Source organism: Festucalex cinctus, chromosome 11 (genome assembly GCF_051991245.1).
Source record: "Festucalex cinctus isolate MCC-2025b chromosome 11, RoL_Fcin_1.0, whole genome shotgun sequence".
NCBI lineage: Eukaryota > Metazoa > Chordata > Actinopteri > Syngnathiformes > Syngnathidae > Festucalex > Festucalex cinctus.
The window spans coordinates 15,348,636-15,375,506 of record NC_135421.1 but is presented as its reverse complement, the minus strand read 5'-3'; the positions used below and the strand labels follow the sequence as shown (position 1 = coordinate 15,375,506).

Here is a 26,871-nt window from a genome sequence, read left to right as displayed (position 1 = left end):
TTGAACTTTTTTACGTGCTTGGCACTTTTTTATGTACATTTGCACAAAAAACATTTTTTTTTTTTTTGCTATATCACCCATTTGTATAAGAACGATGGTACTGCTCAGCACTTAAATACCACAAAAACACACACCTGAGCAACCTGCTTCGCTATTGCTGATAACTTCACACGTTTAAGCTTATTGATTGCATTCGCCATTATTGTGCTAAAAGACATCATTCACGCTAAAATGGCGACGGCATCAGTCTGTCAAGGGACATTTCTTTGGGGTGGCAACGCGAACGACACGCCGTGTCCCCGAATCCCATCAGAAATGCTTCGAATCTCACCACGTTGGGGTACGAGGAAGGGCGACGCAAATTATGAAATCCAATTAAACTTGACTCATTGAACAATTTTCAGCAGTGAAAAGTTCATAATTTGTCCAGAATGAATTTGATAACTTCATTATTTTTCCATGTACAATTAACACCTTTAAAAAGTCATTTTTCTACTTGCTGTCGCCTGATGATGACATCACCTGTGCTGAAGAAGTAGGTAACCATCAATCATGGCTTAGTTTGCTGACCAAACCCAGAAAACAGGTGAGGCATAATTGGTCGTTACTGACTTTCTCAGAACAGGTGATGTCATCAGCAGTCGACAGCAAGTGGAAAAAATGTTTTTAAAGTTATTCATTGTACAAGAAAAACAAAATTAATTCTGGACAAAATATTCACTTTTTACTGCTCTAAATGGCTCATTGAGTCAAGTATCCCTTTTAACCACCTGAGTCGCCAAATCCAACAGCGCCCACGATGCCGCCACCATCCCCACAAATCCTCGTCATCCCTGCTGCCTCCTCCAAAAAAAAACAAAAAACAAACAAAAAAAACATTTAAATAGCAGTACCCCCATGAAGGCCTTTTTAAGAAGAGGGGGCGCATCACTGATCTATATTATATGACTGGATAGCGTATAGGCAGAGACTTCTGAGGTCACGAGGCCGCCATATTGCTCCTCCCAAGAAACGTTTTTTTGTCATACCATCCGATACATTTACAGGATCCAAATTGGATAACATTTGAGACAGTACTTAGTAGAAACAGCATCATTTATGATGTTTTCAATTTAAGACTTCAGACATTTTACAACTTGCCTTACATAAATGTATAAATTATATGCTTGATGTTTAGTATAGGAGGAAACTCGTATATTTTTTTGAATTAAATAATTCTGTAATTCAAGAAAAGGTGCCTCTGCCAAATCTAATATTGGGGAACTGAGCAATTAAATTATTATTTATTTATTTATCTATTTATTTATTTATTTTACTTGTTAAAGTATAGTGAGCACTCCGGCCTTATACTAACTGCCTATGAGCTCTATATCTCATCTGTACGTATACCATATAGTTTATACAAGGGTTTAAAAATAAATTAATTTAAAAAGAAAAATCGATTCGGCAATATATCGCAATATTACAGCACGCAATTCTTGAATCAATTCAATATGCGGCCGAATCGATATTTAAACCAGTTTTTATGAAAATATTCAACAAAACATCATTCTTAGGGTGAGGGTTCACACGTTAAGCATGGAAGAATGTTATATTAATAGAATATTAAGCCTTAATATTTTATTTCAATGCTGTTCAAACATGAAACAGATTGCAACCTGTTAAATACAGCGGCTAACAGTTAGACTGACGTTTCAGATAAATACATTTTCATACAAATATTACAGTGTACATGTACACGTTTACTGATTAGGATTTTCTAAATTTGAAAAAAAAAAAAAAATCGGTATCGAATCGTATCGTGACCTATGAATCGTGATACGAATCGAATTGTCAGCTAACAGGCAATTCACACCCCTAGTTTATACAGTAGAGTACTCGCGAGATGGGAGTAACAAGATGGCCGCCCTGTCATCGGCTTGAACTGGCGCATATGGACTATCCAGTCATATATACAGGTCAGTGAGGGCGCATTCACAAGCTGCTATCCTTTTTTGAAAAGGTCAACCCAAAAAAAATTCACATGTTCCGAATTGGTGTCAGCATAATGCTGCCCCGCCCACAACCCAACCCCACCCTCGTGTCTCTACACCATGTGCATAGACATCTGGGAGTGGGCGGCGTACTGGCGACCGTCGCAGGGGGCGGCGCCCTGCTGCTGGCCGCCGCCGCTGCCGTTGCCCATCATGTGCATGGCGTCCACGTTGCCGTTGGACAGGTACTGGCGCTCGGCGAAGGCGCCCGACGGGGAGGAGGAGCACAGCAGCCCCGCCCCCTGGGGCTTGTCGGGGCTGGCGGCCAGGCGGGGCGAGGCGGGGAAGTTGTATCCGTACAAGTTGTAAGGGTTGTGCAGCGAGAAGGCGTTGTAGGAGCCCTGCTGCACGTGGTGATGGCCGCCGGCGAACATGTGGGCCGACGACGGCGAGGATCCGGACGGCGGGGCGGTGGCCGAGGTGCCCCCGGAGCCGCCGCCGCCACCCGCCTGCATCACGTACTGCAGCTGCGAGGCGGGGAAGGAGCCCAGCTGCCCGCCGTAGGCATCCATTTTGCCGGAAACGGCGGAAGCTCCGCCCTGCATGCCCATCAAGGAGGAAGTCCTCTGCGGCAGGAAGGAATCGGCGGAGGGGGGCGGGGCGGAGCCTCCACCCGATGCCGCCGCCGCCAGGCGTCCGTAGGAGCCGTCGGCCAGGCCGCCGTAGCCCTGCAGCGCCGCCACATTGCCGCGGGCACACGGCGGGTACTCGGGCAGGCCCAGGTTGCATAGTTGGCTCTCGCGGCAGCCCACGTTGAAGGCGTTGGGCGCCAGGTGGAAGGCGGGCGGCGAGCAGGACGGGGACAGGAGGTGGCCAGCCCCGGAGGGGGACGGCGTGCCCGTGCTGGACGTGGTCGGGGACGTGCCTGTGCTGCCGCCTGAACACACACAAAACGGCACATTTGAGCACCGCGGTGGTGGCATCGTGGTACATGCTGATGCCTTTCGCGCCGATGGCGCCGGTTACACTCGCAGATGTGCCCCACAATCCGCAAAAGAGGCCATTGAGGATGAAAACCAAATCATGCAAGGGACTCGATGGGAATCGTTGATTTCCACCAATCACAGAGCGAGATTGTGTGTGTGTGGGCAGGACATGCAGCAGTGATGAAACCAGGAAGTGCTGAATGTTGAACAGCGAGAGGCGTTTCATGCATTTTTATATGGTAAAGACGTTCAAGTTTTGTTTTTGTTTTTTGTTGAGGATGAGACCAAAGACGATGCTTTCATCCGTTGCCGTGATTGGTAAAAACAAAGATGCCGCATCATCCAATCAGCTCAACGTATTGTACAGAATGTCCCACCCTTCCCAAGCAAATCACCGTGGTGCAGTCCCGGACTAATAATGTGAAGAACTCTCGAGTGAATCACATGATCAATCTGGCTATTGCCAGGTTAATCAATTATTCAACTAATCGATTCATAATCGAGTGAGTGTTTGGAGCCAATTGTGAAATTCTCTCAACAATAAATCTCAGATTTTTGTCATCCTCTTTGACTAATTATCTTCATTCAAGCAGTCAGAAAATGGCAGCAATTTTATTGTGTTGACTTTTGCTACTTCCTGTTTTGTTTCGTTGGTTTTCCGACAATTTTTTTCTCTTCCTCATTTCAACCAACATCAAAAGGAAAACGTCTAGTTTTGCGTTTTCTTTGGCTTTGTCCCCCCCCCACAAAACACTTGATAGAAGGACGATGACGTTCAGCACTTTGACTGATTTTATTTTGGTGGGCTGCTACTTCCTGTTTTGTTAGAATGGACCCACGTTATGTGAACAAGTTTTGCGATTTTGCACTATTGCCAGCATGAGTAACGGGGTGTTCTAAAACTCGCTCAACACTGATAGCACACTGACTTGCTAAGAAGAATTAAAAGAAGAAAAAAAAATCCAACATTTTTTAAGCTTATATTACACATTTCTTAACTCAATGACTGGCAGCCATGTTGACTAAAGCAACCCCCTTCGCTCCCGGCTGTTTTACTGGATTTTGGACTGATTTTGCAAGGTCCACTCCACAGAATATTGTGTTCTATCAAAACATGGAACCTACCAAAAAAGAAAGATTAGAGTCTCTTCTTTCATCAGGAAGAAAAAAAAAAAAAAAAAGAGTATATTTGTATCTGTTTCTGTTATGTAGTATTTAGCATTAGAATACAGCTAAGTTTCATCAATATTCACATTCCTGGTGACACAAAAAGGAGCTTGTTGCAAGATGGCCATGGTTGATCTCTTATATTCCGCTGCCACCTGCTGGCCGTTTTTTTTTTAATAACTACCATTGCTTTAAGTAACCTCTTCATGTCAGAGGCTGCATCAAAGCCACTCTAGCATAAAAAACAAACATATAGATACGTTTTTCGGAACAAATGAGTTAATTTATCAAATATTTTATATTTTGTTTAAACATGCAATTAGATTGTGTTCTCAACTCAACTCAAGTTTATTGAATAAAAGAAAGAGCTGTTTTTATTTACTCAAATATAAAAAAAATAAAAATAAAATAGGACAAAAATCGCAGCATAAATGGACCCAAATAAAAATCTGTGAATCCCCAACAAGTTTTTATTTTGGTAGGTTTTCACTTCCTGTTTCACGACGTAACCATGACAACACTCGGCTCACACTGAGCAACTTTTTCTTTTTTGTCACGATCGTCTTTGTTGATGAATTGTTGAACGTGACTCTCCAAACCCTTTTGTGTCGATTGGTCTAAATAAAGACGAAGACGGCTGCGTTAGCGCCTAGCATTAGCCTGCACACTTTTTCAATTGAAATAATGACATGCGGCAAATGCCTCATGGGGACAAATGGTGCTGGCTGTGGGGCGGGGGGTGCATACGCGTGAAATATATGTGAAGTCATGTTTTCCTTTGTTTCCAAGGACTTGGGGGAGATTCCAGCGGAAGGGGGAAAAAAAAATAAAAATTTGCTCAACGATAAATATGATGTCCCACTGCGACGTCAGGCGAGCCGGGTCGCCATGACGACGATCACACTGTGTCGGGAGGCCAGATCGGGTGACTTGCGTGGCGCTGATGCCGGGAGGGAGAATTGTTACCTCCACCAAGGAGTTTTTTGCAATAGTTAATGATGGAAAACCACTGCCATGAACCAAGCGGGAACCGTTTCGTTCGGGGGGGGGGAAATTAAAAAATAAAGATTTCCACCAAAAATTGTCATGATTCCAAAATGAGAAGACATGACTATATGTACTATTCATCATTCAATTGTGGGATCATGAGGCCATAAAAGTTTGTGGGCCAAGTAAATTTGGCCAGGGAATGAAAAAGGCTCAGAATAATACAAACCACACATTGCACATTTTTCATGTGGCGAGAAAATTAGGAAATATTTTCTAGGAAAGCTGTCAATCATTTGGGAACTTAGGAGTTGAATGTGATGAGGAAATTATTATTATTATTATTATTATTATTGCTTTTTAACATGGTGATAAAATGATAACTGTGCAATTTTTTTCCCCCCAGAAGAATCTTAGAAAATATATTTTTTTAGACTCATGTCAAAGGTGGTAGTGGTAAAAAAAAACAAAAAAAAAAAACAAAGATGAAGAAAAGAAAGTGGTGGAAATTTCCCTTTTTTCCACGAAAAGATCTGAATGACATTTTATTTTATTTTTTTTACCAATTTGGCAAGAAAGCAGTGGAAAACGTTTTGTGCATCCGGAAAACTGCAAATTTTAGAACCCTCCCTCCCCCCACTAACATCACAAATACAAAATTAAATGAAAAATATCTTCATTCGTCTGAACTTTTTTAAGTGTCAAAACAATGCAATTGGTCTCATTTTCAAGTAAATATGAAAACTTCATGAAGCAGAAGGCAGCGAACTAGCAAGACGAGCGAAGGCGGCCATCGTGCAAACGCGTCAAGTCACCTTGCTGCTTCTGCATGTTGGTGAAATCCTCAAAGGTGAGCGTCCTCACCGGCGGCCTCCAGAACGCGTACGTCTCCATGATGGCCTCCAGGCCCGTCCTGAACCGCAACACACAACACAAACAAAACATCAAGCTACATGCTAGCTGGGCTAATGCTAATGGATGTTCTTTTGGTAAGCTACTTTTCATGTCTTTTTACTGTGAAATATTTTTTGTTTGTAAATGCTTTTAAATGTTGTACTGTTAACCTTGGTTATGAAATGCGCTCGAGAAGATAAAGCCGCTTTGCCTTAGCTATGCTAATAAGTTAGCTCAACACTCAGCAAGCGCCGCGCAGGTGTGATGTCAACTGACGTAGCGCAGTTAGTCGCGCTAATCCTCAACTGAGCTGCGTCTTTATCATACGCTCACAAATCGTCTTTCAACGTTTGTGGCTTCATTTTTTTTCCCATTTTGTCCAATCGAATTTCAGCTTTTTCTGTGTTGCCATCGAAAACACGCATACACACCACTGAAATCAATGTGTTTTAATCAATTGGATTTGTTAGAATTATTCCATCCTCTGATTGGTTCAGCTAAACAGTCTGCTAGCCTCTGATTGGTTGCGAAGAAAATATTATTGACTTAGAGGGTGATATCTGATTTGATTTAATATTAATACTACTACTAATAATAATAATTTCTTTAGAAAAAGTGGACATCGTGAGGCCAGGCTAAGTAACAAGTTTTGCCGGTTGGCTTCTTTCAGTCTACCAACTTTTTAGCAGCGCGTGTGAACGAGTGTTACACAGAGAGGAAGGAAGGAAGGAAGGAAGGAAGGAAGGAAGGAAGGAAGGAAGGAAGGAAGGAAGGAAGAAAAAAAAAGGAAGGAAGGAAGGAAGGAAGGAAGGAAGGAAGGAGAAAGAAAGAAAGAAAGAAAGAAAGAAAGAAAGAAAAGGGAAGGAGGAAGGAAGGAAGGAGGGAAGGAAGGAAGGAACTAAGGAAGGAAAGAAAGAAGAATGAAATGAAAAAGCAAGGAAGAAAGAAAGAGAAGGAAAGAAACAAAGAAATGAAGGAAGAAAGAAAACGAAATGAAGGAAGAAAGGAAAAAGAAAGAAAGAAAGAAAGAAAGAAAGAAAGAAAGGAAGGAAGGAACGAACGAACGAACGAAGCAAGAAACGAAGCAAGAAAGGAAGGAAGGAAGGCGTAATGTTCCTCCTCAAATATGCCAAACGTATTCTTTGTTAAGTTGAGCCCCACAAAAGTGAATAATGTTGTGATTTCTGTGGCGGTCCATTCAACGCAGAATTGTTGTTGAATCCAAGTAAGACATTTTGGCAATATCTGTTTTGACTCTTGGAAAACAATCAGCAACATTTTTGACAATTTTCTGATATGTTATTGACCAAACCACTAACACAATCAAAATCAATTTACGTTTCAAAATCATGAATTAATCTAAATTTTAATGCTAATTAACAACATGCCTTTAGTTGTCACAGTTCAAGAAAAAGAAAAAAATCCTGGGGATTTGATGTCATGAGAGACTCACAGGCTAACGCTAACGCTAGTAAGCTCTCGCTAGGAGCAGCAGGCCTGCCTGGCCTAAATCACGCTCAGTTGTCACGCGTAACGCTAAAAGGAAACTGGAGAGGAAATGTCAGCAGTAAACTGAAAGCTATCGCAACGATGAGCTGCAAGCAGCGGAAGCGTCTCGCGCGTCGGGAGAAAATAAAAAAAACAAAAAACGTTTCGCTCGCAGGAGGAAACCTGAGCTGTTTAAAAGGGGTTTTTACGGTGCTCCATAAATCTGCGTGAAAGCAAACCGCTGCGACGAGCGTCATTTACTCCCGGCAAACCATTACTTCAAGGTAAACACTTCCTGTTAGCGCCAACGCTAATTGGCCTTGGAAAAACTGCCGGCTATTTTAGTTTGTTTACATTTGAATTTGATTTCAAATATTGCCATATAATTGTTAGTGGCTTTAATATTTGTAGGAATTTTTTTTTTTTTTGGCATATTTGTGAAATTTGCTGGGGAATATTTGGGTCAGGTTGAAATTTGTCGCACGTCAAGTCAACATGGCGGGAAGACGCCATCTCCTTCTTTCATTTGGACGATTTTCGCGCCAGCATCGAGTCGGCGTTATCTTCTCATGTTGCTCTTTTTTTGTTGTTGCTTTTAACACTTGGCCATAAATCACAAAGTCTATTGTCTGAAAAGCAAAAAAAGATGTCCGCGCCGCCAATAATTCGGACCAGATGACAAGGGGCTGCTTTCATGTTCAACCCCCCGCCCCCCCACCACCCCCATCCCTCCAACATGCTGATTCAAAGAAAGACAAAAAAAAAAGGGGGGGGGGGGGGTATGATGTCACCACTGATGGAACGACAAGAACAACAGAAGCCAACAAAATCGGCCCAGTCAGGATTTTCATTTCTTACAAATATGCGCTAATCAAATGGGATTTGTTTGACCTTTGAACTTGCGTTGCTCACAAACAGTAGCCAGTTTCACGCAGAGCTTTTCACGCAGATAAGGTCAGTGTCAGCATCTCCACGTATAAAATGGTGACAATCGCTTCAACGTAACGGGGGGGAGGGAGAGGTGAAGGGTAGGGTGTGATATACCCTTTCACACAGAGATATGGCGTTCCGCAAGAAAGATAATTCAGCGACGTCCTCAATAATGGCTTTCAAAACAATCCAGATGGGAGAAATGAGTGTCAGTTGTGAAGTTTAAAAACACCGGTCCCGGATTTTTAGAATACCATTTCACGCAGAGAGACTGTGTCAGTGTGTGTGGCAGTACATACAAAGTACCTGTCAAAAAATTGTCAACACAACAGGAGCAAAATCGGAGAATGAGTTGAGCTGTTAAGTTCATACCGCTAAGCTTCTGCTCTACCCTTTCACACAGAGACAAGGAATCCCACAATCAGGTAATTTCATGACGTCCACATCTGTTGTGACATGCAAAATAGTTGCAGCATTGGCTTTCAACAGAAAAGTATCAGGCGTGTCAGGTGTAAAGTTTAACACCCATGTCTCGGTTTTACTCTGTCTATATTGTTTCACACAGACACTGCATTCCACAATCAAACATTGGATAACACCAACATGAAAATAGATGTCAGATTGTGATGCTTGAGGTGTGTAACAACCTGGTCCCGGGTTTTCACGATACCTTTTCACACAGCTGCATTCAACGCAACAAGGTGGAAGAAAAGAGTGTCAGGGGTCCCAGATTTTCATGGTCACATTTCACACAGAGACTAGGCCAGCCACAATCAGAAGTAGATGACATCTTCAGCCTCAAATAGTTGTCAGACGCAAGGTTCAAGAAACAAGTGTGTAAGGTGTGAACGATAATTTCTGTTAGAAACTTTCACACAAATACACCCCATCCTGTTAGTCCAGCAATTAGATGACACCAGTGTCAAAAATAATTCTCAGACAGTGACGATAGCATTCAACATACTCAGTGTGTCAAATGTAAAACTTCAAAGCCATGTCCCGGATTCTCCACAATTCCATTTCACACACCCCAAGAGCGCAAAAACAGTAGCGACGCACCTGTTTCTGCCAGAATCCCGAAAACCTTTGGCAAAGGGGTTCCGGTCGATCTTTAGTCTGGTGATCTGCAGAGAAAAAGCCGGTGGGGTGGGTGAATGCAGCATAAACTTGTGCTGAAGGGGACGGGACGGTACCTGCTGGTTCTGGTAGGCGGTGACGGTGGTAAAAACGGTCTCGGGAAAGCTGAAGGTCTTGACGCCCTCGCCGGCGGGGACCGGCTTGTTGGGCGACAGCTCGCTGCTGAAGTCCTTGCGGATGACGTGAACGCGAGGTTGGTACTTGTGCATGGAGTGAAGGATGATCTGCGCGGAAACGGCAAGAAAACACTTTCGCTCAGAGTTTAGCGTGTACGGGAATATGTTAATACAACACCGTTTTGAAGATTTTACTCGACTCAAAACGGATTGTCAGAAGAAAAACAACATGAAGTGAAGGGTGTGGAAAAGTATAGAGGACGGTCGTCAATTCTTCCACCAAGTGTAGTGCGTATGGGATCATTAATACGGACACACATTGTTCAGTTTCAACTGAGCCAAAAACTATGATCAGAACCAATATAACTTGAAGTTATCATGAAATACAAGATGACTTGAGTTTATATTACAACACAAGGAAAGCAGAGAGTGTGGCGTGCACGGGACTGTTAATACAATACCGTTTTTAAGATTTCACTCGACTCAAAATGACTGTCAGAACCAAAACAACATTAAGTGAAGAGTGCGGAAAAATATAGAGGACGGTCGTCAATTCTTCCACCAAGTATAGTGCGTACGGGATCATTAATACGGACACATATTGCTAAGTTTCAACTGAGCCAAAAACTATGATCAGAACCAAGCTTTGAGTTTATATTACCCCACAAGGAAACCAGATGGTAGTGTGTGCGGGACTGTAAAAACAACATTTTTAGCTTTCAACAACTTTGTAAATAAAAAACAATAACAATCAAAACACATTTGAGTAAAAAATGCAAAGAATAAATGTAAATTCTCCCTATAACTGTATAATGCGTATGGGATCCTTAATAGAAGGACATTTATAAGATTTAACAGAACCAAAATGATTGCTAAAATATTAAAAAAAAAAAAAAAAGAAAGAAAAAGGATCAGGAGAAAATGTAGAGAAGTAGTGTGTTGAGGATTATTAATACAACACATTTTTATGTTTCAACCGAGCTAAAAACTATAAATTGATTTTGAACTAAACAATATGAATTAATGTAGGATCTGCATATACCAAAAATGGCCTTCTCTCCCACCAAAGTGTAGTGCGTAGGGGACTATTGATATTTTCACATTTCAACTAAACATAAAAGCAATGCGATTGTTACAAGAGTGTAATGAATAACCAGTGAGGAAAAATACCAACAGCTATCATGCATTCTCCTATCAGAATGTCAGAGTGTAGTGTGAACGGGATCATTAATAGAACACAATTATTAGGTTTTAACTCAACTAAATACAACACCTTAAAGCATTTAAGAAACATCAAGTGAACACTTGCCAAGAAGGGACACAAATTCTTCTCCATAGGATGCTCCAGTGTAGCACGTAGGGGATTGTTGACACAAGTTTTTTTTTGTTTTTTTTTTAAAGATTTCAACCAAACTAAAAATGAATATCAGATCCAAAACGACATGGAGTGATGGATCATTTGAGGGAGGGAAATCCCAACAATGGGCTTCCCTCCCACCATGACTCCAGAGTGTAGCGTGTACGGGACTTTTGATGCAACAAAATTTAAAAAAAACAAAAAAACACACAAAAAAAAAATCGATTGTCAGAAGCAAAACAAGTGTGGATGACGGATGATGTGCAGCTGTGCCTTGGTACCGGAGCGTAGTGTGTACGGGATCATTAAACTTTCCGGGAAATATATGAGTGATCCTGGTGAACGCTCCCCCCTTTTGATTTCCCATGCAGAGCGCGCTGCTGTGACCTCCTTGATGACATCATGGGATTGTTTTCTCTCGGGACCGTGTACGGGACTTTGGTCTGCTCCTGATTAGTCGCAAGTCAGAAAACCAAAACCTTCACACTCCCTTTAAGGGCAGATGGGGGGGGAGGGGGGGGGGGGGCGCACTCTAAACTAAATGTGACTTGATAGGCGAGCTACATGAGGTCATATTAAAGTGGCTAATCATGCACATGTAGAAAACTGCCACAGTATATCGCCAACTACTGTTCAGGAGGACTTACTTGATGTCACATTTAAAAAAAATTGTTTATGAAATTATGAAATGAAAAATGTTTCTAAAACCAACTACTATGGTAATAGCAAAAACTAGTCACTCTATGTTTCACATTAGCTTCTGAGTCCATTTGTCGCTAACCTAAACAGAAGCACCTACCGAGGTCCCTCAAATAGATCCCCATCAGTAAAAATATTGATCGCTCACTGTAATTATCATTCTTACCTCGATATGAAAGACATGCATTCATTGTTGTTTTTGTCAATATTATCAATTGTCAGCGTTTGGGGTTGATTGATTTTGGTACTACTGTTTGGACTTACAGTCTTTTGGGAATTTTAATTAACTTTATTACGTAATACTTAGTGACCTTCGTGTACTTGAAAAATGCTCATTGTATTTATAAAAAAAAAAAAAGAAAAAAACTTGACAAATGCTCATTGTATTAAAAAAAAAGAAACAACTCAAATGATTGTATTTAATTAAAAAAAAACTCGACAAACCATAGTATTTAAAAAAAGAAAAATCTCGACAAATGATTGTATTTTTTAAAAAAAAAGAAGAAAAAACTCGACAAATGTTTGTATTTTTTAAAAAAAAAGAAGAAAAAACTCGACAAATGTTTGTATTTTAAAAAAGAAAAAACGCGACAAATCCTAGTTTTATTAAAAAAAAAAAAAAACTCGACAAAAGCTCATTGTATTAAAAAAAAAAAACTCGACAAATGCTCATTGTATTAAAAAAAAAACTCAACAAATGCTCGTATTAAAAAAAAAAAAAGAAAACTTGACAAATGCTCATTGTATTAAAAAAAAAAGAAAACTCGACAAATGCTCATTGTATTTAAAAAAAAAAAAAACTCGACAAATGCTCATTGTATTAAAAAAAAAAAAAAACTATAACTAATACAAAAACTAATAAAAACAAAAATAAAGCTTCCTGTAAAAAGACAAGACACGCCCTAAACTGGTCTCGTATCACAACAACATATGACAGATGTTTCCATTTTGAGCGTACGTGAAAGGACAGACAGACATGCGAACGGACAGACGGATGTTTTGCTGATGCATGTTACATGAATAGACCGGCGTGTGCGAGTCAAGACAGATGCTTGCAATATGTGAACGGACAGACACGTTTATGCGCGCGTACATGTAAGGACAAACAGATGTTGACATGACGCAGGTGCGAGTGTTAGCCGGCCGCGGTATAGCGCCAACTACTGGCCAGGGGGCTTAACGTCACTTTCGAATATGGCCGAAAAGCGGCAACCCAAACGTCGTCGGGTTTCGCGCGTCCCAATGTTTTTAGTGAAGCATATTTGCGGCACATGTATCAAGCGCGGGCGGGGATCATCCAGAGGACGAGCGCTCGTCCTTGTTCGCACTCAAAGGCGCTTAAAGGCTCCCGACTGATGTTTGCCTTTCATGTGGCAGCTGGACCGCCGGCAAACGGCCAGCGCAACGCAGACAATAGCCGAAAATAAAAATAAAAAAGCTGTGATGCCGGCGCCAAAAGCGACAGGTGGTGGCGCCGTCGCCACCGCGCTCGATGCCCCAAAGTCGCCAGACAATCAAGCAAAAATCGACAACTCATTATCGTCAGTGAAATGACATATTTGGGAAATGTCAGAAAATCATGGAGAAGATTACTACATTCGTTCTTCAAGTTGAATGACTTTTTTTTTTTAAATAAAAATAAAGTTACATTTACAATACTTAATTGTCCAATCATCATTAATAATAATAATAATAATAATAATTATTATTATTATTATTATTATTATTATTATTATTAGAAATGATCCTTATCATTATTATTATTGTTATATTAATATTCATAATAAAATAATTAAATAATAATGATTAATTAATTAATTAATTATTTAAGAATTAATCATTAATTATCCAAATCATGGAAGAGATTACATTCATTCTTCAAGTTGAATTATATTTTAAAAAAAATCAAAATAAAGTTTAAATTACATACAATCCTCCCTAATTGTCCAATCATTAATAATAAGAATTAATAACAATATTAATTATATTAGCATTCAAAACAATACAATTATTAATTAATTAATTAATTAATTAATATTTAATAATTATCCAAATCATGGAGAAGATTACATTCACTCAAGCTTAATTACATTTAAAAAAAAAAAAGAAAGAAAATCTAAATAAAATTCAAATTAGATACTATAATTAATTGTCCAATCCTTAATAATTAAAACTTGCCGTGGACTATAAATGGCATCCAAAAACGTCACATGACCAAAGCCGGCAAACCGATTGGCTGTTAGCCGCGACTTTTGCGGTTGGCTTACGTGTCCTTGGTCGTCCAGCTCGTTGTTGGTGAGCTTGAGCTTGTCGAAGCTGACCACCTGCCGCATCCAGGTGTCGCCCGACGCCAGCGAGTCCGGGTGGATGTAGACCCGCGGGGGCACCGGCGAGTCCGCATTGCCCGCCACCATCCACTTGGAGCTGTGGTACACGTACCTGCACATGCACACAAAAGGTCAAATTGCTACGGGGCTGCTGGTTTGGGTAGCAACGCACTTCAATTTTTTGGGGTTTATTTGAGGGAGGCATTCATTTTTAGGCACCGCCATTTATATTAGCAACAAATGGACATATTTGAAAGAGTCATTCATTTCTTACATGCCTCCGTATAGGAGCTGCTTTTCATGTTAGCTACAGATGGATTCAGTAGTTATGTTTCTCATGTCCAGGTAAGAATATTAATTATAGCGAGCGGACAATATTTTTTACTGATGTGGATCTATTTGAGGGACCTCGGTAGGTGCTGCTGTTGTTGTTTAGGTTAGCGACAAATGGACTCAGAAGCTAATGTGAAACATAATTACAGTGATTAGCCCATATTTTTACTGTTTAAAAAAAATATGGATGTGTACAGTTGAGGGAGGCATTTATTGTCATTTTTGACAGCCCTGGGTTGGTGCTGCTGTTTCAGTTAGATTCAGAATTCAACCATGAAGATAATTGAGCAATATTCCCATGCGGACATTTTGTGAGGCTAAAATTGTGTTAGCAATTTGTAGCGACAAAGCATGCGTGTCGTTTGAATGCTACGTTTGCTCACGGACGTCGTCATTGACTTCCAAACATGAAAAGATGTTTTTGTTTTTTCCATTTCCAACAGTTAATCATCATCTTGATCATTTGACCAGATGATTTGAATTCAACGTGACACGTATATATGTATATATATGTAAATATATGTGTGTATATATATATATATATATATATATATATATATATATATATATATAATTTTTAAAAAAATCAACATTTACGTATATTTTTTTAGATTTAATGTCAACTTTATTCATATTTTCTTGCAAATTGAACATTTGTTTACTTAATTGTGCTTTTACTTAATTTATTTTCCTACTTCCTCATTTACCTTTATCATTTATTCATTTCTACAATTATTGACCTAAATTGACTGTTCATATGTTTTTATTCAATTTTAATAGAAAATTACACTAATTTATTAATTTTATTTCCATAAAAAAAAGAAAAAAAAATAAAATAAAATAAAAAAAAACAAACTTATTATTGGTACTTATTATTGATGCAGATGTTTGACTATAAGTATATTCTGTTTTTCCAACATCATCTTAGGTTTTTTTTGTTGTTTTTGTTTTGTTTTTATGGTTGCCGCAATCTCACGTTGCTACTTTGGCCTGGTTGTAATTATTTCAACCACTAGATGGCATAAATGCATTTTGACGTGTTTATGTCCATCGCTGCCGTTGACGCCCTTTGTGCGTTTTCTCACAGTTGAAAGTCGTTGCGAAAAAAGAATAAGAAGTCATAAATCTGTACCGTACGTCAGCGGTTTCGATTGAGGCGACGAAAAATAAAACGAAATTTAAAAAAGAAAAAACTGCGGTGGGTCGGGCAGCTAGCTTGTATGCACGTGTTGCCCAGAGTAGGAGTCGCGCTATATATTATGCGTCCGATTATACAGATTAGAGACGTCAACGACTTCTGCAAATAGTTTCACCACTGTCAACACTTTTAATTGTTGCCATGAAAGCACAAGAAAAACGACAATGAGGTTTTTTTGGGGGAAAGACGCTGACTCATGGAGAACGATTTGAAATGAAAATGCTGGCGATGAGCGACGTTCACTGTCAGTTGCCACGTTTACACGTTTAGGAAAGCAGTTGAAGGACAAAAAAAACGCAAGTCGGTATGTCCATTGGTAATCGCAATTGCACAATCACTTGACGGTTCTTGCGGAGATTCGTGCTATTACTTTTCGTCGTCTAAACATTGTTCATCATTTCGAAATATTTGATGCTTTTTTTCCCCCCACAAGAACATTCAAGTCAATTCGTGAACAGAAAAGCTATCAAAATCACTTGAACTGAATGTAACCGCAATTAAAACAAAATGGAGCGTCAAACGTACGGTAATCATTTTGAAACCTTTTCTTATTTCAAGTAATGAAACACGATTAAAGAAGACAATTATAATATGTGACACAAAAGTGTGCTACAACTATTCTCAAGCAAATTTCACGGAAGGAAAAGCAATTTTTTTTCCCCACACGCACAAAAAAGAAAAAAAAGAAAAAAGAAACCAATCAGATTTCAGCGGTTTTCATGCATTTTGCACTTAATAACAGCGCAATCATTTTGTGGAAACAAACACGATCAAAGACAAGATGGAACATTTGTTGCAACAAAATGTGCTGTTATGTTTCTCACTCCAAATAGAAGAATAATTTAAAAAAAATAAATACGTTTTCGATGGAAGATCAAAGCAGATTGCGCCAATTTCTATCCTCTCTCGAATTTGCATGTCTTAACAGTAAGGTTTGCGTGTCAAAACCTTTGTAAGAATTGTGGGATATGTTGTGATTTTTATTCTCCACAATTTTTTTTTGCCATGTAACAACTCCCGCATAGTACTTCTGATTTACACTGTTCAAATTTCAACTTGCTTCAAAAATTCACGCCTCCCGGGGTATATATCGTCTGATTCTACATTACTTACAGTATTCACACAATTTAATGTTAAATATCAAACTTTTCCCCATTCATTTTCAATGGGACAGACATTGAACGTTTTCTAAGTCTCACTTTCCACGCCCGCTTCCGTACATATAACTTACCATCATTACCAGGTGTTTGATACTGCTCGGTGGCACAGTTGGTAACGTGCAGTGTCCAGTAACCAGGAGGTCATAATTTCATCATTTATCTCTTAATTGACTTCATGAGCATTCCACATGCATTGAAATCTTAGCATTCAGTATTCCCACGCAATTTGAACAGAAATTGCACTTTAGTTCTATAACTTGTTCTTATTGCACTTAATAAGAGGACGCTAAATTATTGAATTCAAACGCAACCAAACAAGAAAATATTCGATTTGTTGCGTAAACATGTGCTATTATGTTCCCAATCCAAACTCCACTAATACAATTATTATATCAGTTATATATATCAGTTATATTAGATCAGCTAATACTAAAAATGTACGCCAATTTCTATCCTCCTGCTAATTTCCATCCTTCTGCCTGCCACTCTCTCTTGGGTTTTTGCATGTCTTAAAAGTAAAGTAAAGATTGACTGTCAAAAATTTTTTCATAATTCTTTGACTTATTTGTATTGCACTTAATAAGAGTACAATAACTTACAGGATTCAAACGCAACCAAACAAGAAAATGTTTGATTTGTTGCGTAAACGCGTGCTTTTACGTTCCCAATCCAAACTCCACCCATAATCACAGAAGAAGAATTTACTTAACGCAACCAATCAGATTGCACAGATTTTCATCCCCAAGCGACATGACCGAAATGCTGTGGAGTGTGCAGGATTCCGCAACTACAGTCTACAAACCCGCCATGTTTTTGTACTTCAATAAAAAAAAAAAAAAAAGAAGGTAATACAGGACAGTATAACAAATATGAAGCAGGGTCACTTTTTGTTTTCAGTACGTGATGCCCGTTTCTGCACCGTGCTAGCTTAATCATTTGATGTGCGGTGAACAGATGCTAATGTCGCTACGGTTCACTTCGCCATCGCAAGTAAATGATACCAATTGACAACAAGAACATCCGGTTTTGACTTGTTCATATTTCACTTAACAGCACAATCACTTCAATTTGATTCAAGCAAAAAAACAAAACAAAACAAAAACTTCGAAAAGTGGGCTATCACTTCTTTCAGTCCTCACGTTAAAAATACTACCAAAAAAAAAAACACACAAAAAAACTAAGTTCCATCCTTGTGAAAATCATCTAAGTTGAACGTCATTGATGTCTGTGATAGACTTAGTCCTACTTTTTTTTTTTTTTTTTTTTTTTTCCCCTGCCGGAGTTGTTTGTGTCTCAGCCGGCGGGACTTGCGGCCGCCTGGATGTGAAGAATACATTTGAATGCCGGCGCACATTTCAGGCTGGGCTAAAAAGACTTGAAGCCAAAAGTCTGGTCCAGTTCCCGGAGCCATCCATCACGCCGCCGCCACAGCGCAAATGACGGGAGAAAGCCGGCGAACGGCCCACACGTTTAACAATTGGCGGCCAGCTAACATTCATCTGCATGCGGGGAAGCCAGCGCTTGGCTAGCGCTAGCGCTAGCAATAGCGTGTCAACATGATGGACTAGCACATCCAACAAAGTCCACAAACAACAAAAACGCTTTTTCAACTTTACGTACCTTGAACTGTTCAAATACTACGACATTCAAAATCTTTGTGGGATTGATTTTTGTCCTTCAAGAAAATCTGATTTTATTGGCGTATTATTACAACTTGAATCCAAACAAAAAGCAACATGATTGCAATCATTTGGGCAAAAGGAATTTGTTCGTGTTTTAGGTTTCCTAATGCAGAACGTGACAAACTTTTTTGCGAAAAACTCAAAAGTCTTGAGAATAAAGTCCATTAACTTCTCATAATATAAATTTATTCTCGGGGGGAAAAAAATCCGCAAAAAAAAAAAAAAAAAAAAAGTCATTTCCCCCCAAAAAATGTGATGGAAGTATTTGTATTGTATTTGTTTTCAAAAGGAATTGTATTGCGAAAATGATGTCGAAATTTTTGTGAAAAGTCACAAATATGCTTGTTGAACATCTCAAAAAACAAAATGTTCTTTTTACAGCTATTTTTGGAGCCAAGTTGTCAAACCGACAAATTAAATAAACAATATTTCATCTTTTTCTGTATTTAATTTTTTTTTTTTACGTTTTACTAAAAAAAACAATGTAGCTAATATAATATATCAATTTTTTAATAATACAATAAAGTTGAATCCCTGGCGAAGCAATTATGCGAACATTATGACATCATGACAGAATTCGGACATTTTGATGTTTTTGACGTTTTTGTATTGTATTGTATTTGTATTCGAAAGGAATTGTATTGCGAAAATGACGTCACATTTTTTGTGAAAAGTCACAATATGCTTGTTGAACATCTCAAAAAACAAAATGTTCTTTTGTAGCCATTTTTGTAGCCAAGTTGTCAAAGTGACAATTTAATAAACAATAAATCATAATTTTCTGTTTTGTTTTTTTATTTATTTTTTATTTTTTACTGAAACAAATGATGTAGCTAACCAGTGATATATACATTTTTATTGTACATTATTATGACATCATGACAGAATTCTGACATTTTGATGTGCGCAAAAACAAAGTGCACTGTTCGATTCCGATGATATTCAAACTTTACGTGTTTGTAATAATAATAATAATAATAATAATAATAATAAAATAATAATAATAATAATAATATTTGCGATATGAAAAATGGCATGTCCGTCTTTGATGGAGAAGAACTTCTAAAGATTTTTGACTTACGATTTCACATCAAAGACGACTCAATCATTACGCAGCTATATTCTCTTGTTATCGCGCTATTTCCGTGACATTCATTCAAATGCTAAAAAGTTACGATCACGAAATTGTGTCCGATTTGAGCTCATCACTTTTTTCTGAATTCCATCATAATCGTTCTGGCTCACCGATATCGTTTGTTGTCCACGGGCACGATGTCCATGGCGATGTAGTACTGCTGGTGAGGGTCCAGGCCGGCGATCTTCACTCGCATGGCGGGAAACATCCTCCTGATGGCGAAAAAAAAAAAAAAAAAAAAAAAAAAAAAAAAAAACAGCAAGCAGTGAGAAAAATTAGGACGCAGAGAAATTAATACATTTCTTTACAACTGATCAAACTAGCAGCACATTAGGATGCGCTATTGAAAAAAAAAATCTTTGATGTTTTCCCGCTGCATTATTTGTGAAGCACTATTTTGCATCATTGTCATTTTGTCACACTCCCTTTTGGCGGGTTGCCCGGGCGACAATAAACTTTCCCCTCAACAATCGGAGAGCGCACGAAACAATGGGAAAAAAAAAAAAGTCAACCGCAAGGCGTTTTGGGCTTCGCATTGTGTCGAGAGCAATAAAAGAAAACACGTTTATGTGGTTTGTTATGATTGCACTCGATCGCGACAGCAAAAACGCTCATCAGCAAATGACGACGCAAAAACACAAAGAAGAAAATGTGCCCGCTCATATTTTTTTGCTCACTCCAAATAGTATCGCCAAGTCACGTCCTTTAATCGATCGAATGCTGCAATGTTAGCTTGAAGCGCAATTATGGTGTCCACCATTTTCTCATTTTCTTTATTGATCAAAGCAGTTCATTCGCAATTGACTTCAAACAAAAAACGATTATGAATTAACCGAAACTAATTATATGTTTGCATGGAGTGGGAAAATGAAAACAATTCTTGGTATTGTTATTGCAATGAAAAACTTTTTGGATTCCGACACGTCATTTGTCACCATATGTTTCTTACTCCAATTATTACTCAACATTCCAAATTATTTGGCCTTTTACTTTTCTTTTTGACTTTTTGACTTCATTTTGAGTGTTTTGTCTTGACGGCAGTAAAATCGGTGAACTCGAATTTGCTCTCAACAAATCGTCCACCCAGAAAATGGCGACCAATTATGGGTGTGCAGAAAAACAAAACAAAGGGAAGGAAGTTGTAAACAAAAACATTGGTTGACTTCTTTGTGTTGAATCGTGTGGCTATTCCGATACTGCCGTTTTCTCACTTCAAATATTAGTAATACTGTCAGCGATTTTCTCACTTAATAAGAGTGATTTACTCTCAACAGTTGTGTTGTCTCAAATTACTTTATTGGTTAAAAAAACAAAAAAAACAAAAAACAATTGTCGTAACGATACATTACCGACAGTGAATTGTTCTCGACAATTGACAAGCTAAAAAAAAAAAAAAAAAAAAAAAAAAAAAAACATTTGGAGATGTTTTTATTGCACTTAACTTTATTAAGCCACATTCTGATAGATGAAAAAAACACAACCTGCGATTCCTGTTACATACTAGCATGATTTTTTGTTTTCTCAGTCCAAACGTTGTCCACCTTTATGAAGTCAGTATTATTTTGATAAACTGTTGAAATGTAATGAACAAACAAAAAAAACCTTCTTTCACTTATTTTTCCCTTTTATGTGTCTAAAAAGAACACATAGCTTCACTTTGTACAAAAAACGGCAAGCCAATGGGACAAGTTGCGTTAACGCTGACGTCACGTGGGTGGGCACTGCTGTCACGTGATAGTAGCCAAATAAATTAAGCAGCGTTGTTTTTCGACTACAAAAAAAAAAAAAAAAAAAAAAAAAAAATCAGCACATGTTGAGAAAAAGCGATGAGTATGCGGGATCAATAAACGTTTGGAATGATCTCACGAGGGCCGCTGAGTTCATTTCAATTCCGCGATGACGTCATCGCAGCTGGACGCAGACACGCCGCTGTTTTACAGCCTTCACTTCGGAATTGGAATTGAAAAAAATAAAATAATAAAATAAAAATAATAAGCCCTGACGTCTCCGTTTCTTCTTATCACGTGAGAAAAAAAAAGATGGAAAGGCATAAAACTATATATTAAAAAAATACATGTTTCATGAGGCGAAACCAAATGAATAATAAGAAAAAAAAAGTCGCACGAGAGAGAAAAGCCAAAAAAAAGTCAGGAAGTCACAAGTGGCCACTTCATTAGGTACACCTCTGTTACGTCAAGACATCCAGCTATGGGACATGGTCAAAATATTGCGAACAACTATCATATTTGTTGCTGCAGGTCAGATTGCGCATCCAGTTGGACCGAAATTTCTGGACTTTTTCTATTTACATGCTCAACAAAATATATATGAAAATGTCCTATTTTCATCACAGATTTAAAGGAATGTAAAAAGTACATATGCGCGCATCACAGATTTATGCAGTTTTAAAATAATGTCATCTCCAAAATAAAACATGCGTACTGTTTTTGTACAAGATATGTGCTCAAGCGTGACTTCTGAAAACTAAATACATATTGCATCCATGTGCATTATATTCCAAAAGTTCATTTAAAATATTACAAAAATAAAGCCAATCAAGATAAAAACGTTAAAGAAAATAAGAAAATGTTCGTTATTTTATTTTAATAAACAAGTTGCGTTAACGCTGACGTCACGTGGGTGGGCACTGCTGTCACGTGATAGTAGCCAAATAAATTAAGCAGCGTTGTTTTTCGCTACTGCTTTGCGGGCAGCAGTCACATAAATATAGAAATAACCAAATACTTTATTGATTGAGAACTAGAAAATTGTACATTTAATTTTAAATAGTGTTTAAAACAACCATTTAACTACAATGGAAAAAAAACATCAAAATGTCTAATAAAAATAAAATACAGGATATTAGAAACTTCTGAAAATGAACCACGTGGAAATTTAGAATCATTTCACATACAGCCATCTTTCGTATTTGAGTTTAAAACAAGCTTTAGTCCAAATTTGCATTCATTTATTTAAACCACAAAAATATATATATTTTTTAAATAACATACTGTACTTGCACATTATAAACCATATTCAAATGTGATTTTTCGCCTTCTTTTCTCGACCAAATATAGGGTCTTTTGCGAGATTTAGTATGATGATGATGATGATGATGATGATGATGTTCCTACCTGCCGGCCTTGGTGATGATCATCTCGGTTCCGATGTCGTGGAATCTCTTCCAGAGGTCAGCGCACTGCAGCTCCACGTGGATCTCGTCCATGGACGCGCTGCAGGCGGAAGGCGCCGAAACGGAGGCCGCGGCCAGGGAGGAGGCCGCCAAAGAGGAGGCCTCGGCCGCCGGCAGCTCGCCGAACGAGCACGACGTCCTCTCGGCGTGCAGCTCGGAACCGTCCGAATCGGGACTCGCCTCCGAATCTGCACAAGCGAGGAACAAGTTGGACTTTTTGTTTGTTTTCAAAGTTGTTCGCGTCTCACTGTGACGTCACGATAACGCGAGGAAAATTTGGCGAAACTTGCACGCCGTGAGGAAAAAAATAAATACTAAATGCCGCTAAAATACTGAAATGACGTCATCTATTCGCCTCAATACAATCATATTATGTTATTTGATGTTAGCATCCCAATTGACTTGATGCAATCAAATGTTTTTGTGCTTTAATCAAAATAAGCATTTGATAAGTTGCGGTGAAAAATGTCCAATTGTGAAATGTGGGCGTCTCCCATGTGCAACTTTAATTGCTGATAGTTTTATTATATCAATATTCATCTTAAAAAGACTAAAAGTGGAAAAAAAGGGTACTTTTTAAATTCATTTCACGTGTTAATAAATAAATGACGCATGATGACACGTCATATTTAAAACCATATTATCGCGAATTAAATTTTTTTTAAAAACGGGGGAAATGGCGATTAAAAAAATGACGTCAGTCACCACCCACACACACACACCAATGTAATTTCCAAATGTATACATAACTAATACAAAATTGAAGATTTTTTTTTAAGAGAATGAAAAATGAGCAAAAGAAAAACAAATATTTATTCCCAGACTATAGTGACAAATTCGCAAAATTGGACTAAGCAGAGCGTGATGACGTCATAGCCACCTGAGCAGACGCGAGCAGCTTCAATTGCTTAACTTGCTTAACTTAACACACCTTCACCTTTTTCTTTCTTTTTTTTTTAACTTTCTCATTAGCGTCATTAACATTTATTCCACCTGTGACGTCATACCCCGCCCGGGCACGAAACGTCACAAATTGTGGATGCCACAATTTTGCGCACGCGCACATACACCGGCCACTTTATTAGGTACATACTCTTCGCGATCAAGCAAGACGCTCATTATGCCAATCAATAATTTGTCCGCCAAATGGTTTTCACATCTGGAGGAATTATAATTATAAAATATTAGATATATTATAATTTCATATACTTTATTAGTGCGCCAAATTGTGCAGGAGGGATTTTGTTTAGCCATTTTTTTATTTTTTATTTTTTAGCATGCATGTTGGAGGTGCTCTAAAAAATAAAGTTGGAATGACTTGACAAAAGTCACAACACAGAAATGTTGTTGATGTTGTCCCCGTTTAACCCAAACAGCTTTGCAATTTTTTTATTTATTTTTTGGTTGTTTTTGGGTGCAAGCGCCAGTCAAGTGTCAGATTTTTGTGCAGACAATTGTAAATGCACGGGAAGGTTTTTGTGCTGGAACTTTTTGTTCAATTTCAACCAACAAAACATTTTCCTCCTCTGGAAATTAGGTTTTTGGAGAACGTGCTTTTTGGGGTAACATTTAGTTTGAAACATTTATTATCATCATCATCATCATAATCATAATCATAATCATAATCATTATCATTATGTGGTGGCTTTAAAGTCATCTATATGCTGTTTATTGCATTCTGCAGACTGTGCTTAATTGGTGGCAAAATTTTTCGTGGCCTACTTAATGAAGCAAACGGATGAAAACATGACATGATCACTTCTTCCTTCAAAAAGTGACAATTTGTCGGCTTATTTTTACCTTCTTCCGAGAATGAAAAACAAACACGCGCACGCGCACAGAGTTTCTTTCCTGAATGCGCGTGTGGTGTGACAGATAGTATAAAACAATGTACTTGTTGATTTGGAATATGTGCGTTGGGCTACTAAATAATAATAATAATAATAATAATGAGTTGAGACGAATTTTCTTTGGAGCAGTCGGGAGCAGCGCGAAACATGCAGGAGGGAGGCCGGCGAAGAGGCTCCGCCGCCGGCCACCAGCAGCTCGAACGGCCGCTGCATGCGGAGGCTTGCAAAGGAAAGAGGATGAAATAAATACATAAATAAATACATAATTGATTTTGTCAGCTCAGCTTTTGTGGAAAGTTGAGAGCGCAACATACTTTCGACTTCCTGACGGGATTTCAAAAACACCTTTCGACATTTCATTTTTTTATGCTGTCGTCCGATGCATCACGTGCATGAAATATTGCAACGATAGCAATAATAATAATAATAATAATAATAATAATAAAAGCTCGGGTTTTTTAGATTTAGTGATTAAACACTAAGCATATTTTCTTGAATGTTTCAATATGTGCACAAATATTACAACCTTAATTGAACATGTTTGACATGAAGCGCCCTTGCGTTAAAATGCATTTAAAAATTGATTTCTGATTACATTACATTTTCTTTTTCTTTTTTTTTTAAATCTAAACAATGTTGATTATTTTCTGAGACGATGTTATTTTTTTACGTCACATTTTTACGAAGCATTTTCAAAATATTTTGTGGATTTTTTTATTTTTTTTTCCTCCTTCACATTCTTAATAAAATATTGACATTTCGGAGGTTGTTTAAAAAAAACAAAAAACGATGTTAATAACCTTTTTTTTTTTGCATTATTTTTATTTGACATGAATATTTTTACAACGTTTCCGTCTTGGAACCTGAACTGATGTGATTAAAAACTATTTTAGAATGACCATTGTGTCGTTTCAAACATAGTACTATAATTTTAATGAGGTACATATTATATTACATCACAATTGGGGGATATTACCGTGTTTGTGCAGGTTTTGTAAACAACATGGCTCAAGTTCATTGCATGCAAAAAAAAAAAAAAAAATAAATAAAAATGCTGCCACACTTTCGGACACTTGATGGATCGTGCACGCTGGCAACGTAAAAACTTCAAAATTGTTTTAATTATTAACGATACCCTAACAGCTTTCTAAACCAGTTTGTTAAATTTTCCTTTCATCGTTTTTTTGTTTGTTTGTAAATATTTTCACAAAATATCCTCAATATTTTGTCCCTACATTAAAGCTGTACTAAAAACTTTTTTTTGCCATTTTCTTAAATCCATATGACATAATGACATTTATGTATGGTGCCACTGAAGATTCTGGCACTACATCTTATGCGTTCATCAATGTAAATAACAATAATAATAACAACAATAATAATAACAAAAATAATAATAACGACAGCTATAAGGCTGTTTGAAAGTGCTATATAAATAAAGATGACTTGACGACTAATAATTATACTACTACTACTACTACTACAACTAATAATAACTAAAAACTACATTTCAATGACTGATCTAATTTAACAGGATAACTTTCTGTCATTTTGATAATACCGGTATAGGCTATATGGATATTTTGATTAAACAACAACAACAAACGGAGTTAAAAAAAAAAAAAAAAAAAAAAAAAAAAATAGTTTTCGCACGCGCGTTCCCGCGGACCCACCACCAATCTTTCGCGGACGTGCACGGCGATCCGTGCTGCCTTCACGTACCGGGGCGAAAAGTTGGTCTCCGGTAAATTCAGCGTTTCAACAGACTTGTTAAAACTAAAACAAAACAACAAAAGGAAAAGAAGAAGACGAAGTTGGCGTGTGTTGTTGCGAGCATGCGCACTGACCAGGCTCCATGTCGAGGCAGTGCGCGGGGTCGTCCAAGTGGAGTTCGTCGTCGTCGTCGTGGTGGTGGTCGTCCTTGTGGTGGTCCCAAGCCACACCGGCGGCTGCTGCTGCTGCTGCGGCGGCTGCTGCTGCCGCCCGGAGTTTCCGCTTCTTGCTGGAGCCGATGAGCGCTTCCACGGAGAAGGCGTGTGCTCGCGAGCTCAGAGCGGCGGCCGAACGCCTCCTCTCACTCATGTCGGGAACGGAGAGAAGCGAAGCGAAACGCCCGCTCGGTCCACACCGCGACTTGCCCCCAAAAAATGAGTCCCGAACGAAAAGTAATCCAGCCCTCAAAAGGAGAAGGACGCGGAGGAGCGCTGCGTGGAGCTTCCCGTCTCGGCCGCCATGGTGGTGGAGTGAGTACTGGGCGGA

The 26,871-nt window shown here is 38.5% G+C and overlaps 1 protein-coding gene across 1 annotated transcript; it reads right to left on the bottom strand.

Moving 5' to 3' along the window:
- Positions 1-26,871, bottom strand: tbx15 (T-box transcription factor 15). The gene is made up of 8 exons (XM_077536113.1): positions 26,460-26,871; positions 22,704-22,950; positions 19,680-19,781; positions 14,002-14,173; positions 9,619-9,786; positions 9,485-9,549; positions 5,929-6,026; positions 1-2,910 (listed from the first exon to the last, which is right to left on the bottom strand). Exons 1-8 carry the CDS (start codon positions 26,692-26,694, stop codon positions 2,087-2,089), a joined length of 1,911 nt encoding a protein of 636 aa, XP_077392239.1. The 5' UTR covers positions 26,695-26,871; the 3' UTR covers positions 1-2,086.

Bases quoted from the DNA above. Each gene is read 5' to 3' on its own strand.
- tbx15 (XM_077536113.1), bottom strand. From the start codon at position 26,694: ATGAGTGAGAGGAGGCGTTCGGCCGCCGCTCTGAGCTCGCGAGCACAC. The intron at 22,951-26,459 runs GTCAGTGCGCAT...TCGCTTGTGCAG, and splicing joins CTGCCTCGACATGGAGCCTG to ATTCGGAGGCGAGTCCCGAT. The intron at 2,911-5,928 runs GTGACTTGACGC...GTGTGTGTTCAG, and splicing joins CAACATGCAGAAGCAGCAAG to GCGGCAGCACAGGCACGTCC.